Source organism: Loxodonta africana, chromosome 3 (assembly GCF_030014295.1).
Source record: "Loxodonta africana isolate mLoxAfr1 chromosome 3, mLoxAfr1.hap2, whole genome shotgun sequence".
In the NCBI taxonomy this organism is placed as follows: Eukaryota; Metazoa; Chordata; class Mammalia; order Proboscidea; family Elephantidae; genus Loxodonta; species Loxodonta africana.
The window spans coordinates 77,152,117-77,170,695 of NC_087344.1; the positions used below are offsets into that span (position 1 = coordinate 77,152,117).

The 18,579-nt window shown below is 40.3% G+C and overlaps 1 protein-coding gene across 7 annotated transcripts in view; it reads left to right on the forward strand.

Moving 5' to 3' along the window:
• The window catches only part of NFYC (nuclear transcription factor Y subunit gamma), a 76,156-nt gene that overhangs the window by 20,135 nt on the left and 37,442 nt on the right, over positions 1-18,579 (forward strand). Inside the window, exon 2 of one of the 7 annotated variants that reach the window (XM_010595261.3) lies at positions 4,952-5,037. The exons of 5 other annotated variants lie outside the window; for them this stretch is intronic. Coding sequence is in view for 1 of the 2 variants with exons in the window: in XM_023554583.2 (XP_023410351.1) it covers positions 18,304-18,316 (13 nt within the window). In the remaining variant the exon portion in view is untranslated. Of the gene's footprint in view, positions 1-4,951; positions 5,038-12,092; positions 18,317-18,579 lie in introns of those variants that run through there. One more of the 7 variants, XM_023554583.2, reaches the window with a different exon arrangement.

Below are 18,579 nucleotides of genomic sequence, written 5' to 3' on the forward strand. Positions count from 1 at the left end.
GATAAATAAAAACAATCCTTTGTTTTCTTTTTATTTGCAAATACGGAATGAAGGTCATCGGAACATTTCTGCAGCAGGCTGTGTGTGGAACAGTGAGCCAACAGCAGTCTGTCTCCGGGTAGGGAAAAGAAGCAGGCCCTAGCCCTATTAGAGGAGAAGTTTGGAAGGTATTGATTTGCTTTCCCCTCGCTTCCCCTCCATAAAGGATTTACCTGAGAGAATTGATAGAGGTTTAGGTTTTGAGCTTTTTGAGTTGGAGTGGTGGAGCAGTTAAAGTTGCAGGCCTCTGTCATTGCTTGCAAAAGTGACCTTGAAAATCTGTTGAGTTGTTGAAACATTAAGAGACAAAGTTTGTTTATACACATTTGGATAGAAAAGCTCTATCTAAGATGAAGAGACACTACTTCTGATGTTCAGGTTGAGTGATTGGTAGGAATATGTTATAGATTCAAGTTAGGGTTTTCAAGCAATAAGACAATAGGGTTGCATTCATTCTCTCTCCCACTCTTCTCTGTTCCCTGCCCCCAGCGAAAATATTCTAAATCCTTCTGGTATGATAGTTGAGTGGACTGCTTAACAGACTCAAAATTCCTTTCATGCTACCTTTTCTTCTTTGTAATCTAGAGGGTTCTTGGTGAAGAATAGTATTTCAGGAGTTCAAAGTAGTTACGTTTGTGCAATTTCTTCTGGGGGATTGGAGTGTTGATGGTAAAAAAAAAATAGTCATTCTGGGAAGTTAAGTCCTAAGAGACAGGAGTATGTGTTCAGTATTACATTTTAACAGGTAATTATTTTAGCTTAAGTTTAGTTTTTACAAGGCATTGATTGACATGTTATCAGTTGCTCCAGATTTTGTGTATGGTTTTAAAAACAATTGTAGCTACTGAATGATCACATTGGCAGCGGGAGAAGGCCTGGGGGCGGGGGGCAAAAGTGAAGGTGGTGCACAATATGAGGCCTAGAGAAAACTCTTTATAAATTTAAGAACTTCGTGGATTTAGCTTCTTGGGGAGACACTTAGCCACTGACTCTAGCTTGGGTTTCTTAGCCTTTTTTAGGGTCACGGACTCTTTGAGACTCTGATCCACTGCCTAGAAAAATGCACAGAGGCATGCATGCCTGTGCAAAACCTCTGGTGGCCAAGATGTTGAATGGCTTTTATATGATCTTGTCTTTTCACACTTCAGCCAGATAAATGCTTCTTAGATAAATGGAGAAAACTTTTCTTCCAGGAAGAGCAAAAACCTAGAGCTAACTATAACTTAGATGGGGGCGGGGAAGGTGTGGCAGGCATAGACAGCAGTCTGAGATTTTGGCGTTTATTTACATTGATTATAATATTTGAGGCAGAATGGCGCCATAGCAAAAGTAGGCAATTTCAAGTCCGGAGACTTGTGTTAAAGTCTCATTCAGCTACTGAGAGCTTGGGCAAGTCAGCCATTTAGTGTCAGCTTCCTCACGTGTAAAAATGGGACCTAAAAATAGCACCTTCCTATTTCCTGGTGAGTCTCAAATGAGATCATGTCCGTCAAAGTACTTTGCAAATTGTGAAATGCTACATAAATATTAGTTGTTACTAATTCAAACTATATGGGGGTTAAATTCGTATGAAGATAGGTGTGACACCAAAGAAAAAATACTTCAGTTTATTTATAAAGGAGTTTGTTTAAACCTGAGACATCTTTTTAAACTGGCTCTACATGCTGTCACCTGTGTATTCCTGTTAATACTGATGTGACCTTATCTATTTAATGTATACAGTGAGACCATCAATCCCCCCGCCCCGACACCCCCAATTTCTGTGAAAGAATTTTAACCCCTCTGTCAAAAATTAAGAGCCTTTTAGAATAAGCTGAAATGGCAGTGCTGATTTTGTAAAACGCTTATTAGATTTAGGAACCTCAGAATGAGAACTGGAAACTTGTTCTGATTGGTTACTTAGATTTGCACGATGATGCAGGTAAGTTGTAATGGTTGCAGGTGTTTACCAAGCAGAGGTTACATTTATAGTTTGTGTACCAAATATCTGTAAGTGTAAACCTGAGCTATTTTTTTGTTTGCTTTATGGTCATATGATCTCGTTTCAGTCAGTTTTCAAGCTGACTGCAAGTTTAGTTACAACTTGCAACGTGGTATCAAGCAAGTAAATGTTGATATGCCTTTTTTTTCTTTTTTAACGATTGGTCCTTTGTCAAAATCTAAATGCCAGCATAAATTCTAAACAGTCAATATCTGCTTTGAGATACCATTCCAAGATAAATGGTGGAAACCCATGGGAGTTTCTTTTTCACCCATGTTACATGCATAGTGCCGCCTATTTTTAGGACTTCATTTGCTTTTTTGTGATCTATTTGATTTCCTGTCGTATTAAGTCACTTCCTCTGAGGCATGGTCAGCCAGCATGCTTGCCTTTCTGTGCACTGAAAGAATCAGTTCAGACAGAATGAGGTTTGGCACAATTGGCATTGGCCTCTCCAAATAAAATTCCTGTTCCAGGGATGTGTGTGTGTTTGAAAACAGTCATCAACTGTAGGCTTTGTGTTCCTAAAGCAAAGTGAGGTCTCTTTTTAAAGAAGCTATATACTTCATGTGGGTTTCAGAAACCCAAAAAACATTCTTAAAGCTGATCAGTTATAAATGGTCTTCTTCATGAATGAAATGATTTTTGCCCATCCCTATCACCAATAATACATGCATACCAAGTTTGAGTACTCATAAGTTAGCCTGGGAGTCTGGTACACACTGTTAACATACGAACTAGGCTGCTAACCCAAAAAGGTGGAGGCTGGAGTCTACCCAGAGACACCTCAGAAGAAAGGCCTGATGATCTGCTTCCAAAAAATCAGCTATCAAAAACTCTGGCACACAGTTGTACTCTGACACACATGTGGTTGCTGAGTTGGAATTGACTTGACAGCAACTGGTTTAAGTTAAGCTGTTGGGAATCATTTAGGGATCTAGTCTAGTTCCTTTCTTGTAAAGAGGGGAAATGAGGTGCCCTTATCAAGGCCCTCAAGCTTTTAGCTTTATAGTGACTGACTTATGCAAGTTCTGGTATCCTGCTTCCCACCCAGTTCATTGCATGTTTCTTTTATTCCTTTAGGTTGTTTTTACTTTTTATTTTTCATGTTTCTCTTCCTTTTGATACATCTGTTGTACAAGTTTTTTATTTGTGCCCTCAGATACAGAAGGAAAAGAGAGAAAATGGGCCATGGGAGAGGTTCAGAAGTCTCCACTTAGGGCCTGTTGGTTAGAAAATCTGCTGTGGCAGCAAACTTCCCATCTCTTTTGGGATCTGAAGATCTCTTGCCTCAGCCAGTTGCTTATTCTGAAAGCTGAGAATCAGCTAATGATGCCCACCTGGCTGAGGTGTCCCACAGAGCTAAGTTACTTTTATGCATTACAACATCTGCATGCCAGTTAGTCTTTTTTGTTAGTGAAAAACCTCAAAAACAAGCTAATTCCCAAACAAGGTTGAGCCTGGTTCTTCATGTGAGCCTGTAAGCCAAACTGTATTTAGTAAACAAAGATCCTGGGGTCATTTTAAGCATTTGACCAGGCTAAAATAGAAATCAGTGTTGTCAACCAAGTCTGCATACTGTCAAAATAATATTTTAACTGTGCTGAATTTCAAGGAGCCCTTGTAGCGCAGTGGTTAAGCGCCTGGCTGCTAACTGGAAGGTCAGCAGTTCAAACCCTCCAGTGACCACGTAGGAGAAAAGACCTGCCAGTCTGCTCCCTTAAAGATTTACAGCCCAGGAAACCCTATGAGGCAGTTCTGCTCTGTCCTATAGGGTCACTATGAGCTGGGATCTACTCAGCAGCAACATGCTGACTTTACTCTTCCCACCAGCAAAGTGGTAATATTTATGTATGTGAACATGTGTGTTTGGATATTCTTAGATTTGGTTTTTGTTCTTAAACTTGTCATATTCTCTAAAAGACCATAATCTATTTGAAATTTTTCTATTTTGCTCTTTTGTGGTTGGGTTTCTTTTTACCACCTTTATATACTCAAATGAAAGTTAAAGTTTATTGGCAGAATGAGAGCTTGAAATATGTAGCTTATGTAATGCTTAAGTCATGAAATGTACTGTGACTGGAAATTGTAATAGACACAGCTGGATGGTATCTACCCCATGTCTGCGTTTTCCAGAGATTTAGTTTTCTTTTTAATCTGTTCTTACTGCTGCCACTGTCTCAAATACTGCACTCTGCTCTTTAGAAGTTGGTCAGATTCTATTTGTATTACCACATAGCACCCCAAAGCCATACCCCACTGTATAATAATTGACTAAAAGTTTTTCTGTATTCAGAGCATTTATTATAAGTTAAATTATAGCTCTGCAACCTGCAGTGAAAAAGGCAAGTCGAAGGATAAGAAATGAAGGTAAATTCCAGTGTAAAGGAAAAAAACACCTAGTAAATGTTTAACTTTAAAGTGGCATAACGTAGCTGTGACCTTGTGTTCCTTAGTTCAAAGGAAGAAAGGAGACTAAAATAACCACAGCAAACAGCAGTACTGGTTCACTTGGTTATCCTTTTTTCTTGGAAGTACCACCTTTTTTGGTCTGTGTGTCTAGTTTCAATTACATAGAAGACTAGGGGACCGACCTGCCTAATTAGAAATACCCAGATAATATAAATTTTTCTTAATCTAGCCAAGCTATATAGTTCTTACCTTTGAGAAAAGTTGGATGTTTTACACTTTCTTTCACTTACTCACCAGATGTTTATTGTATCTCTTTTATGTGAAGACTTTAAAAGATGTATACAAATAAAATTTCACTCCCAAGGACCTAACAGTCTAGTAGGGAGACTGATACCTGATATCAGGTATTAGAGACTGACGTGGAAAGTACAGGCAAAGCACACAGAATTCAGAGGAGGAGAGATCTTTACTTCTGGCTCAGGAATGAAGAAGGCTTTATTTTTTTTGTTTTGGATTTAGGGAAGTAGGAACAAGGGCGTTCCAGGCATGGGGACCAGCAGGAGCAAGATCATGATTCAGAAAGTGCGGCTTGAGTGAAGAAAGCAGTAAGTGGCGCACTCTGCCTAGAGAATAAGGGTGGGAGGGAGCAGTGAAAGAAGGCAGTCTGGAGATGTAAGTTGGGGTCAGATATTGGAGGGTCTTGACTACCAGGCTAAAAAATTTGAACTTTCTCTGCTTGACATTGGTGAACCATTGAAGATTTTGGGTGTTAGGCTGATGTGGCATTACCAAAGTGGTGCTGCTGCAAGATTTATTAGACAGCATTATGGGGAATGAATTTGAGTTAGAAGACAGTGAAAACACAGTGAGTTTACGTACTAGGTTCACAACCCTTATAGGGTTGTTATGAAGGCTAAAACGATAATGTTAAAGGACTTAGAACTGTGTCTGGCACACAGTAAGTGCTCAATAAGTATTCATCATTATTGTTATTTTTATTGTTAGAGGTGATAAAGGACTGAACAGAGATACCAGCAATACAAAGAAAGGTCAGGAGATAGACACTGTTAGATACCTTTATTTCAGAATTCAGCAGTTGATTGGAGTTGAAGAACAGGAGAAAGAGTCTGGGGTGACTCCCAGATTTCAGCCCTGGGTGACTAGGGAATGTTATGTCCTTAATAGAAATCGAAAAAGTTAAAAGGAGCAGATTTGGGGAAAAAAGAAGGTAGGTTTGATTTTGAACATGTGGTGTTCACGTTCTCGGTGGCTTTCCAGTCAGAGATGTCCAGTAGACAACTGTATGTACCCCACTGGAGCTTTGGCGAAACATCAGGATTGGTAATGTATATTTGGAATTTAAGTTCATAGAGATTATAGCTCAGTCTGGGGGATGGATGAGTGAGAATCAAGGGAAAGAAGGACCTAAAGAATAAAGCTTCCTGTCACAAAGTTGGAAACACAAAAAAGGTTTGACCCAGAAGTTGAGATATTTAGAAATGAGCATGGCAGAGTCCTCTAGATCAGTGGTCTTTAAGCTTTTTTGGTTATGCACCCCTATTAGTAAAAAAAAAAATTCTGAGCATGCAGGTCCCACATATAAACTAGTATTTACTACTCTAAAAAGTTACTTGTTCCTTTTTTGAGTGTTAGTTTAGTTAAAATTAGAGACTATCTCTAACTCCCCCTACTCACCATATATAACAAGGTTAGGGTGTCACTGTTAGCGCACATTTTCCTCAGAATACTTTGATCTTGTGACAAGTTGACTGAGTGAGGGGGTCAGTCTCAGCCATGGGTAAAATATTCAGAAAGCTAATATTAACATTTTCTCTGTGTGCCTTGATATGAAAAAGATTAGAAATGCTGCCATCGAATCTGGTGGCATTCACTTGCTCTGAAGATAGACAGGTGTTTCCCTGAGATGTTATCCTGTATTTCTTTGAGATTAGTTCATATATATAAACCCGTTGCCATTGAGCAACCCCATGTGCTATAGAGTAGAATTGAGCTGCAAAGGGTTTTCTTGGCTGTAATCTTTACGGAAGCAAGTTGCCAGACCTTTTTTTCCATGGTCCACTGGGTGGGTTCAGACAGCCAACGTTTTGGTTAGTAGTCAAGGGCAAACCACTTGGCGCCACCCATGTGTATAGTCCCTGGGTAGTGCATGTATGTATATAGAGAGAGAGTCAGTCATTCAGTCCCTGGGTAATGCAAATGGTTAATATACTCAGCTGCTAACTGAAAGGTTGGAGGTTTGAGTTCACCCAGAGGCACCTTGGAAGAAAGGCCTGGCAATCTGCTTCTGGAAAATCAGCCATCGAAAACCCTGTGGAGCAGAGTTTTACTCTGTCATACGTGAGGTTGCCATGAGTTGGAACTGGCTCAGTGGCAACTGGTTTGGTATACAGGTAGTCAAGTTACAGTGAACCGCACTTAGCACCATCTTTTTTTTTTATCTTATGGTTAGTAATATGTACTACATACAATGTTAAAATATGTGTGTAAGTTTCTGTGTAATGTTTCCAAGTCCTGAAGACAAAAATTAGACTTATAAAGGTACTGATAATAAAAGTAATAGTAATGAAAACTAAAAAAATAAAAGGGTATTTGACTTATGTCAGAATCGTCATACGATAGAAACATCGAAATGGAACCTCATTAAGTCAGGGGCTACCTGTATATGTATATCTCCATCTGTCCATTCATCTATTCATCCATCCAGTAAAATAATGGATTTTTTTTTTCCTCCTGAGCTGCATTGAGCTTAATGTTACTGGCGTTAGTTTTGTAAAGTCTCAAATGGCAGCATTTTGCATGAACCCAACCATAAATAAACACATGCAGGAATATGGCCACATTTACTTAAGTAATTTATAGCCACATGATCATAATAACACCAATGAACAGTACACACAGTAAATTATTGGGAAGGGGACCAGTCCCACCTATAGAATTTTAGCATAATTTTTAATATGGGGCACCTATATTTAGTTTCTAGGCTAAGTGTGTTGTAATTATTCTCAGTCTAAAATAAAGGCAATAAGACACTTCACTAGAGAAATAATGATAAATTTCTAACCAACTTGATTATTTATATCCTCAACTCCATGATTATTTTTCTGCTGGTAATTAACTGGCTAAATGCCTGTGAAGCCTTGCCCATGAAGATGGTTAAGCAATGTAGAAGTATGTTTTGTGTATACGCTGTGTATAGTATACCAAAACCTAAAACCAAACCCGTTGCTGTTGAGTCGATTCCAGTTCATAATGACCCTGTAGGACAGTAGAACTGCCCCAGAAAACCAGTTGCTGTCGAGTTAATTCTGACTCGTAGCAACTTTGTAGGACAGAGTAGAACTGCCCCATAGGGTTTCCAAGGAGTGGCTTGTGGATTCTAACCACTGACCTTTTGGTTAGCAGCCAAGCCCTTGACCACTTTGTCACCAGGGCTCCATACAGTATATAGAATGTATATACAAAAAAAACACAAAACCTGTTGCCATCAAGTCGATTCGGACTCAGAGCAACCCTTTAGGACAGAGTAGAACTGTCCCATAGCGTTTCCAATAAGCTGTTGGTGGATTCAAACTGCCAACTTTTTGGTTAGCAGCCAAGCCCCTAAGGGCTATGCCACCAGAGCTCCATAAAATATGTGTGTGTGTGTGTGTGTGCATACTATATTGTATATAGTATATGTATGTTATATGTGTAGCATAGTATTTTATACTTAATGAAGTAATACCATCTTATTTTCACATTTGATATTTGCCTAAGGTGGTGGTATTGTTACGTGCCTTCAAGTCACTTCCGCCTCATAGCGACCCCATGTCCAACAGAACAAAACACTGCCTGGTCCTGCACCATCCTCATAATCATTGTTATGCTTGAGCCCACTGTTGCAGCCACTGCATCAGTCCATCTTGTTGAGGGTCTTCCTCTTTTTCACTGACCCTCTACCAAGCATGATGTCCTTCTCCAGGGACTGGCCCCTCCTGATAGCACGTCCAAAGTATGTGAGATGAAGTCTCGCTATCCTTGCTTCTAAGGAGCGTTCTGACTGTTTACTTCTTCCAAGACAGATGTGTTCATTCTTTTGAGAGTCCATGGTATATCCAGTGCCCTTCATCAGCACCACAGTTCAAAGGTGTCAGGTCTTCTTTATTCATCACCAAGCTTTCACATACATAAGAGGCTATTGAAAACACCATGGCTTGGGTCAGGCTCACCTTAGTCCTTAAAGTGACATCTTTGCTTTTTAACACGTTAAAGAGGTCATTTGCAGCAGATTTGCCCAATGCAATGCATCCTTTAATTTCTTGACTGCTGCTTCTATGGGTGTTGGTTGTGGATTCAAGTAAAATGAAGTCCTTGACGACTTCAGTCTTTTCTCCTTTTATCCTGATGTTGCTTACTGGTCCAGTTGTGAAGATCTTTGTTTTCTTTATACAGTAGTATAATCCATACTGAAGACTTTGATCTTGATCAGTAAGTGCTTCAAATCCTCTTCACTTTGCCTGATAGATATGGGAAAAAAAAAAAAAAATCCAAAATTGTTGCTGCTGAGTCATTTCAATAGGCAGGACAGAGAGTTATTTATCCCAACTTTGTGGGTAAGGAAACAAGTGGCAGATCCTAGTGACACAAGCCCACAACTGTTTGCTTGTGACTCCTTGTTGCTGTATATGAAAAACTCAAGGTATATGTCCATCTTACGATACTAATTCCTCCTCCAACCTCCCACTTCCTTGTGCTTGCTCCTCCTCAAAAAGGTATGTAGGGAAAAAATTGAGGATTTTCCCAGAATTCTCACAGAATCTTATATTACGTGACTACATAACAAATTAATCATAAAGGAGCAAATATATAGTCAGATTGAATTGCTTTTAAAGTTTTTGCCAAACAAGATAAGTGAATGCTGCCACCTTTCTCTTCAGACCAAAGCATGGTACATGTAGATAGATACTATGTGAGCATTTTATGAATCCTAAATTCACTAAGGTCAGATAAGTAACTGAAGAACTTTTTCCAAATTAGATATGTGATTAAAGTGGTGCTAAGTGTTCTGTTGTGTTCTTAGCAGTGTAAATGCAGACCTTGTGGTATATATTGTTACTTCCCAAATTTGAGTTACTGTCTTGGACAGTGGAGATTGGTATTTTTAGGTGAGTCAAGGTGTTCTTTAATAATCAGTAGCTTTAGATTTCCTAGCTGTGATATGATTTATTCTTTCATTACAATCTTGGCTTTACCTCTAGTGAAGTAGAAGAAAGAATTCTGATTCTTGGAGAAATAGCCACACCGTTAAAATAACATTGCCGTCATGTTCACAGCATATGAATAGCTACAATTTCAAAACAATGTATAAAATTTAGCCAGATGATTCTTCCTGTAAGTGTGCAGCTGTGGATACATCTCCAGCAAGAGGGTTGGGCTAAGGCTGTTCTTCTGAACTACAGTGAAAAGACAGAGTGACTTCCCATCACCACCTCTGCAGGGAGTGAACTTGATCTACCAGGCCTTTCCATCTCCCCTATTGGTTGGTAACCAGAGAATTAAGCCTCGGTCCTCGGAGTGACTGTGGCTTTAACAAGCTTGAAAACCTTAAGCTTTCTTGTTCAAACTCTCCAATTTGAAGTGTATAAGAATCTGGCATTTTGACATTTTGGTGTGCTTTGCCCAGGAGAAAGATCAAGAAAACTAAAGGTAAAAGGCTTGGTGGATCCATGTTCCAGAGTGAGAAAGCCTAAGGTTTTTGGTCTTCGTTTTTATTGAGTTAATCAGTTCTAAAGTACGGGGGGAAGTGCAGTGAGAGAGCACAGTACTAAGAATCAGGAGACGGGTTTTAGTGTCAGCTCTGTCATATACAGCAAAACCTGTGAAAGCTAGAACCTGTACAAGGCAGAAACCTGTCAGAGAAGGAATACCCAAGTATTTTCCACTAATAGAAAGCAATTGGGCAAATTTGCTGCAAATGACCTCTTTAAAGGGTTAAAAAGCAAAGGCATCACTTTAAGGACTAAAGTGCGTCTGACCCAAGTCACGGTGTTTTCAGTCACCTTATATGCATGCTAAAGTTGGACAAAGAAGAAGAGTCAACACCTTTGAATTACGGTGTTGGCGAAGAATATTGAACATACCATGGACTGCCAGAAGAATGAACAAATCTGTCTTGGAAGAAGTACAGCCAGAATGCTCCTTAGAAGAAAGGATGGAGAGACTTCGTCTCATGTACTTTGGACATGTTATCAGGAGGGACCAGTCCCTGGAGAAGGCCGTCATGCTTGGTACAGTAGAGGGTCAGAGAAAAAGAGGAAGACCTTCAACAAGGTGGATTGGCACAGTGGTTGCAACAATGGGTTCCAGCATAACAACAATTGTGAGGCTGGCATAGATCCGGGTGGTGTTTCGTTCTGTTGTGTATAGGGCCATTCTGGGTTAGAACCAAGTAGATGACACCTATCAACAACAATAGAGGGCAATAGAAAAGTGTAAGACTGCACCCTGTCAAAAGGCAGAAAACTTGCAAGACTGGGAAAAACAAGGCAGTCCCATCAAGTTCTGGCTCTCACAGGTTTTGCTGTACTTGCCCTGTGACCTTGGGCAAAGTCCCTCAATCTACCTGGATTAAGTGTCTTTGTCTGTCATACGAGAATATTAGTACCTGTGCCACCTATTCTGTGTGTTTGTAGTGAGAAACAAATGAGATTATGTGAAGCTGCTTCAGGAAATGTAAAGCGCTGTACACATGTAAGGGATTAGCATAACCTCATAGGGTCGCTATGAGTCGGAATCGACTCGACAGCAGTGGGTTTTGGTTCAGGTGCTTTGCACCCTTTGAAGTGCTGTCTGCATTCTCAGTTCCTGACAGCTGTATACATTGAGGTGGGAGATTTAGGGCTTGATTGGCTTGGAGAATTTGGAATTCGTTTGTTCTTGTGCCCCCCCCCCTTTTTTTTTTAAACATTTAAATCAATGATAAAAGGCACTAAGCAGAGGGCAGAATTCACTGTGTGGTGTCTGTGAATCAGCAGAATTTGTGCAGCCAAATCAATATAGCCAAGCTCATATTGACATTCTTATAACACCCTCCAGGTTTTTAATTGAGAATTCTCTGACCCCCACAGTTTTGAGAGAGATTAACTTACCAGCACAATCTTCCATTTTCCAGTGGAACCTATGAGTACATAATTGTCTGTATTTGTGCTACATTTTCTAAAGTGGAATAGATTTCTGTCCATCCCAACTCTTTTTGACTCTTCCCTTGGATTAGTGCACTGAGGTTACTGCACCACTGAGTGCGGATACTTGATTGTGCCACACAAACAAACCTGAAGAAAGTGAATGAGCTAATTGTAGAAATAGCTTTGATTGGGTGCCAGGAATGGTTTCTTGGGGAGAAAAAATTTAGTGGTCACTGATTAGTGAATGTATACATTTGTGATTTAATTTCTTTACAGTTGTACTGTAAAGACAAGCTTCTTACCATTGCTATCCACCAAAAACCTTAAGAAGTTGGTTTCCATCCATGAGATTATCTAAAAATTCCCAAACATGTTCTCATTTCTCTAGGATCTTGGATGGAATAGCCAGAGCTCTCTTCAGAGCTCAAAACAGAATCTTTTTCCTGGGGGTGGGGAAGGGCAGGGTGTAGGAGGGGTGGGAGCTGCCCAGACTTCAGGTCTCCTCTGCTCTTTAACATAACAAGATTCCTTTTGCAAGACAAGCAGCCACACCCCCTAGCTTACAGAAATCTGAGGTGTCCAAAGAGGCATGCTTTAAGAACATGTATTTTGGGTTAGGGGGAAAACCTCTGTAGCTCCTAATCACTGCTGACATTCCCAGGGATTTAAATTTGGAACGTTCCTGGTCATTTCCAGCCTGAGTTCTTTGCATGTTTAGAACTAGTACATTCATTCTAAATATAATAGTTTAAGGGCTATAAAAATGATTTCATGTTTATAAAAGAGAAGGGAGAAGACCTTTCTCTATTTTAGTATGTATTTGCATTTGTCTGAAACTGGACTCTTTCAGAAAACATGTTAAACACAAAGTAGTCTAAATCAGAGATAGAAAGAAACTAGTTGGGTCGCTTGCTACGGTACTTAAAGGGCATTGGTCTTCAGTTATGAACTGTTCGGGCCAGGAGAAAATGTCTGGTTGAGCTGTGAGCAATGGATGACAATATGATGATGCCATCTGGCATTCGTATAATGCTCAGTAATTTTTGAGGCCTTCTAACTTGTATTTTCCCATTTGTGCGCCTCAACAGCCCAAGATCATAAACATGTTGCAAGTTAGTAGCCAGAGAGCAAGAACCCCGGGTCCAATACATTTTCCTTATTTTTTACCCTGTACTTTACTGCCCCCCACTGTTTGCATCTCTGTACTCTTGGATGCTGCTGACTGGCCTGGAGACGTGCAAAGAGGGAGGATTAAAATTGGGGTGGGGGGGAGAGTGATAGCATGGAAAGAGAGACAACAGAAGAAATAAGCAAAAGATGCTTATGCCATGGGAGATAACAGTGCCATCAGCATCTTCTCTTCTTGTGATTGCCACAGAGATGTTGGAAGCAAACGGATGAGAACGATCTTTTGGGCTAAGGGCCTGAGACTGCTTATCTGCCTGAACAGTTTAAATATACCTTAAAACAGTGCAAAAAAAAAAAAAATAGATATAAACAAGCAATAATAAATGAAGGGAAGAATTTTAGAGCTTTTGCAATTCTGTCTCCATCACTTACTGTGTTGTGACCTTGAGCAAGTAACTGCAGGTACCCCATCCTTAGCCGCCTTATCTGTAAAACTGGAATAATGTTGGTATCTTTATCACTGAGCTGAGTGAGGTTCAGTTGAGGGTAATGTGTATGACAAGTAGCTTGTAGCCAGCTCTTAAGCTGGTATCCTTGAGACATTCTTCAGAATTACATTTCTCACCTCTTCTGGGCACAAACTAGCACAGGATCCTGCCAGAAACTGGGCAAGAGGTTATTCTTGGGATTTCCGGATCTCAGACAGGAGCCAGTAAGCAAAATGGCTCTTTGTTTCAGGGTTCAGCTTAACCCAGGATACAGGCAGTATTTCTCCAGCCCATGAGAGAAGTCCCTTTCAGGCGCAGGGCCTGAAAAACCAGTTACTCACCATTCTTTCTGTAAGAATTTATTTACTCTAATTATGCTGGAGCATCAATGAGATTAACACATATTTCTGTGTGACAGAGGGAGCTGGCCTAGCTCACTCCTAGTGGAGACTGAGCAGGTAAGGGAGCTACACATTACAACTGTGTTGTCTAGGGCTGGCTTCTCAATCTCTGGTGCTCATTTTCCCTATCAGTAAATGAGGCATAACACAACTTCTGTCACGGAAAGATTTAATGAAATAAAGCACCTAACACTGCTTTAGAGCAGGGGTCAGCAAACTTTTTCTGCAAAGGGCCAGATAATATTTTATGCACAGTTTCTGTTGCAACTCTTCACCTCTACTCTTGTAGTATGAAAGCAGCCATAGACAGCACATAAATGAACTAGCATCTTTGTGTTCCAGTAAAACTTTATCTACAAAAACAGGCTGTGGGCCAGATTTGGCCTGTGGGCCAGAGTTTGCAGATCCTTGCTTTAGAATACTTTATTTAAATATTTGGTCCCTTTTCTTCATGCAAGGAGCCCTGGTGGCACAGCAGTTATGCACTCGGCTGCTAACCGAAGGTCGGTGGTTTCAGCGCACGAGGCGCTCTGCAGGAGAAAGATGTGACAGTCTGCCCCTGTAAAGTTTCACAGCCTTGGAAATCTTCTGTGGGCAGTTCTACTCTGTCCTGTAGGGTTGATATAAGTTGGAATTGACTCAACGGCAATGAGTTGGTTTCTCCATACAAAATACAGTGTTTTATTGCTGTCATATATGCAGAAGGTTTACATTTGAGCATTAGTGAAGAAATGAGGAGAAAGTGTGTGAAATAAGATGCTTACATACCATTTTCTAATCCACAGAAACACGTTTTAAAATGTTAATATTTATGCCTTCCTACTAGCTTCATTGTTTATACCGGTTTATGTGCTTTTATTTTTTCCAGTACACAACAGCTATATTATGATGTGGCTCCTGTTTTAAAGATTACGTTGTAGAGGATAGCAAACAAACATATTTGATCTTTTGTTTTTTAAGGAAAAGTAGGTCTGCTGCCAGCTGAAAAATGTAATTGCCCTTGTGAGCAGATCTCTAAGGAGAGCAGTGTACAGCCAGTTCTGACCATTAGTGTTTTGGGAAACATGGTTTTTCAGTGTTGTTGTTAAGTGCGGTCGAGTCAGTTCCAATTCATAGCGAACCTGTGTACAACAGAATGAAACGCTGCCCAGTCCTGCACCATTCTCACAATTGTTATGTTCGAGCCTATTGTTGTAGTCACTGTGTCAGTCCATCTTATTGAAGGTTTTCCTCTTTTTCACTGACCCTCTGCTTTACCAAGCATGATGTCTTTCTCTGGGGATTGGTCTCCAGAGATTGGCCCCTCCTGATACCATGTCCACAGTAAGTGAGATGAGGTCTGACTGTCCTTGCTTCTAAGGAGCATTCTGGCTATACTTGTTCTAAGACATATTTGTTTGTTCTTCTGGCAGTTCATGGTATATTCAGTATTCTTCGCCAATACCATAATTCAAAAGCATCAGTTCTTTTTCGGCCTTCCCTTTCAGTAAGCGCTTTGAAAAGCAGCCTCATACATACTTGGAGACAGAGATAGACACACCTTCAAACACTGAACTTAGCATTAGTCAGGTTGAGGAAAGGAGTCTCTAATAAGAATTGTTCATTTTTGTAGTAATCCCCATGCAAGGGTTTAGAACTTTAATAAGTTTTCTTTTAGAAAGTTTTAGAAGTTTTAGTAATTTTTTTTTAGTAAGCCTAAGTAGAAACCTTAAAAGCCCACTGCTGTTGAATCAGTTCCGATGAATGGTGACTCCATGTGTTACAGGGAGCCCTGGTGGTGCAGTGGTTAAGCGTTGGGCTGCTGAGCAAAAGGTCAGCAGTTCGAATCCATCAGCTGCTCCTTGGAAACACTATAGGGCAATTCTGCTCTGTCCTGTAGGGTCACTAAGAGTCGGAATCGACTCGACAGCAATGGGTTATGTGTTACAGAGTAGAGCTGCTCAATACGGTTTTCTTGGCTGTGATCTTTATGGAAGCTGATCATCAGGCCTTCCTAACATGGCCCTGCTGGGTGGGTTTGAACTGCCAACCTTGAGGTTAGTAGTCGAGTGCAAACCATTTGCGCCAGAACTTTAGATGAGCTTAAATAAAGACTTGTGTCTTCTTTTCTCTGTAGTAACCTTTTCTTCCCTTGCATGCATTCATTTATTGCATGCTCAAGTGGTGAAGCGTGGGACTTTACCTCCAGACCTCTTTGCCATATGTGTTCAGTATACATAGTGACTGACCCAAGACACCAGCTAGTAGGTAACAGGCCAGTTCACATAGATCTTTTCATTTCCAGAGCAGCATTCTTTTTCTCTTTCTGAAATTATCCATTTGAGGTTGGTTTTATTATGGAGGACATAGACTCTTTAAAACTTGAAGTGCTTCTTAGCCATTGTGATTGATTATGTTATATATCCTATGTTATTTCCTAGGGCTGCTGTGACAAATTACCATCAAGTGGGTGGCTTAAAACAACAGAAGTTTATTTTCTTACAGTTCTGGAGGATAGAAGTCCAAATTCAGGGTGTTGGCAGGGCCATGCTCTTTCCAAAAGCTCTAGAGGGCAATCATTCCTCTCTTTTCCAGCTTCTGGTAGCTCCAGGTGTTCCTTGACTTGTGGCAGCAAAACTCTAATCTCTGCCTCCGTTGTTATATGACATTCTTTCCTATGTGTGTCTCTCTGTGTCTTTTCTCCTCTTCCTATAAGGACACCAGTCGTAAAGATACTAGGGCCCACCCTAAAGACCTCATCTTAACTAATTACATTTACAAAGACTGTTTACAAATAAGATTATATTCAGAGGTACCAGGGGTTAGGACTTGAACATATCTTTTGGAGGACACAGTTTAACCCATAACAAGTGCTAAGGTATATTATCATCTGTATAAACATAAGAACCAAATTGTTTTTTGTTGGTGGATTTGTTTAGAAAGTCTCAGTCCTCAATTTTAGTTTTCACTTTTTTGTAGCCTGGAAGTATATCTAAAATAGCAAGCACAAATTAGCTTAACTCTTATTACTTTTCTTCCTCATCCATCTGTTCATATTAATTTTCTTTCTGTTTATCTCTCACTTATCCTTTGAAATATAATGTCCCAAGAGTTTTAACTGATTCCCATGGAGAAACCTAGAACTAAGTTCCGTGAATACCTAAGCACTATTGGAACATAAAATCAATGTGACAGGATGGCTCATTGGGCAAAACAGAAAGCATGTCATCTCACGACAGAGAGGGCAATGATCAAAATGCAAGTCAAAAAGGAGCGCAGAAGAAAATGTGTTTTGAACATAGGGAGATACTTGGTGACATACGTTAAGTTGGAGAAACGTAAGAATGATTGGGGCACTCACAGCCCAAAGACCTAAACTTTGAGAGTTAGATTGGAGGGTGGGGCATGAATTGAAATGATGGTTATATGCCAACATTTAGATTTGTTTCTCAGTCAAAACCAGGCTAAGATATATTTGCTTGCATTTGACAGTAAGAGCATTATTTTTAGGTAAAACTTGAATGCCCAGGAGTCAGCTCAAGAACTTCAATAGTAAGCAAAACTGGTCAAGAATTGGGCTTCGTTTTAGGGGAGCTTCCTGTAATCTTTCTTCCCTGAGCAGTTGTTGTGGTGTTAAGGTTTTAGGTATTACCTACCTCCCAGCAACGTCTACTTGGCCTTAGTTACTTCAAAGAGCTGTATTGTGGGTTTGGGCATGTTACAAAAGACTTAGATATAGAGAATGAGGAACTTACCAGGGAATATAGCTAAAGCTTAATGATACAGAGTGTTAGAACTTTATATTCCTTTGTATTTTGTAAGGTTGATCATTTTGATACATCCTGCTCTGTGTCCAGAGGCCTCCCATTCCGAGGGAGGATTTGGTGAGTGTGGTACCTGGTCAAGAGCAAGAGCTTGATCATTTTCCTAGAGAATCTTAAAAGAACACTTTGCTTCTGGGATGTTCTGAAACTGCTTAGGTCTCTTTTTCTTCAAGAATGCTGAAGAGTAACTGGATTTCAGAGTGACAGCTGGATTGTCCATCCTTGAGTGGTCTGATTGGGTCATCCCACTTCCTCTATGATTTTCTCCTTATCTTTCTGCTAGTGGATGGCCAAACAGAGAGGTTTGCCCTCCTTGTCCTCTACTTAACCATTTTCATTAATTTTTCAAACTTTACTAATCTATCCTGGTCAACTTTCTGAGAAGGTTCAGACTTGCAAAAGAATTACAGTTGGAAATGGTGCTTATCCATGTTTCCAGCCCATGACTCTGCCTTGGAACTTCTAGGACCTTCTTCTATGTGGGTGTATGTGTCTCCTTTCTGTCATTCCCTTTTATCATAAATCCACTTCACTAAGTTATCTTCAGGTGGATTTCTAATTGTAGTCCTTGCTTTAGAGACAGAGAAAGCCTCATTTAGTCTGAGCTTCCTACAACAGCTTCTGTAACCACTTCCTTTGTTTGTTCAAGCAATTCCATTAAATCTATTTCAGGGCGAAGCTTTCCAAGAGACCCCTTTTTCTCAGAAAGGTCATAACTTGAGCGACCCTCTTGCCCCTTCATCCAGGAGTACTTACTTGCCAGAATCTGTGCTGGATGCTGTGAGGGATCCAGAGATGAATCACACTCAGGTCCTGCCCTCAAGAAGTTTGTAAATCAGAAGAGGAAAGAAGACATGCATATAGATAATGATCATGCGAGGTAAAGTGGTGAGGGCAGAAAGAGAGGTGCCGATGAAGGCCTCTGAGTGTTCACAGGAAGGAGTGGTTGCTTCCAGATGGGGATATTCAGAGAAGACTTGTGGAGAGATGGCAGTTGAGTTGAACATTGACAAAACAGGCTTTTCGTGATGGACTGTTATTTCTTCCCTTTGTAGCTTTGGAAAACACACTGTTTTAAGAATCTTCTAAAAGCCAGATAAATGAATAGATACTGGGAGTTTGACTCTAAGGCAATGGGTTTGT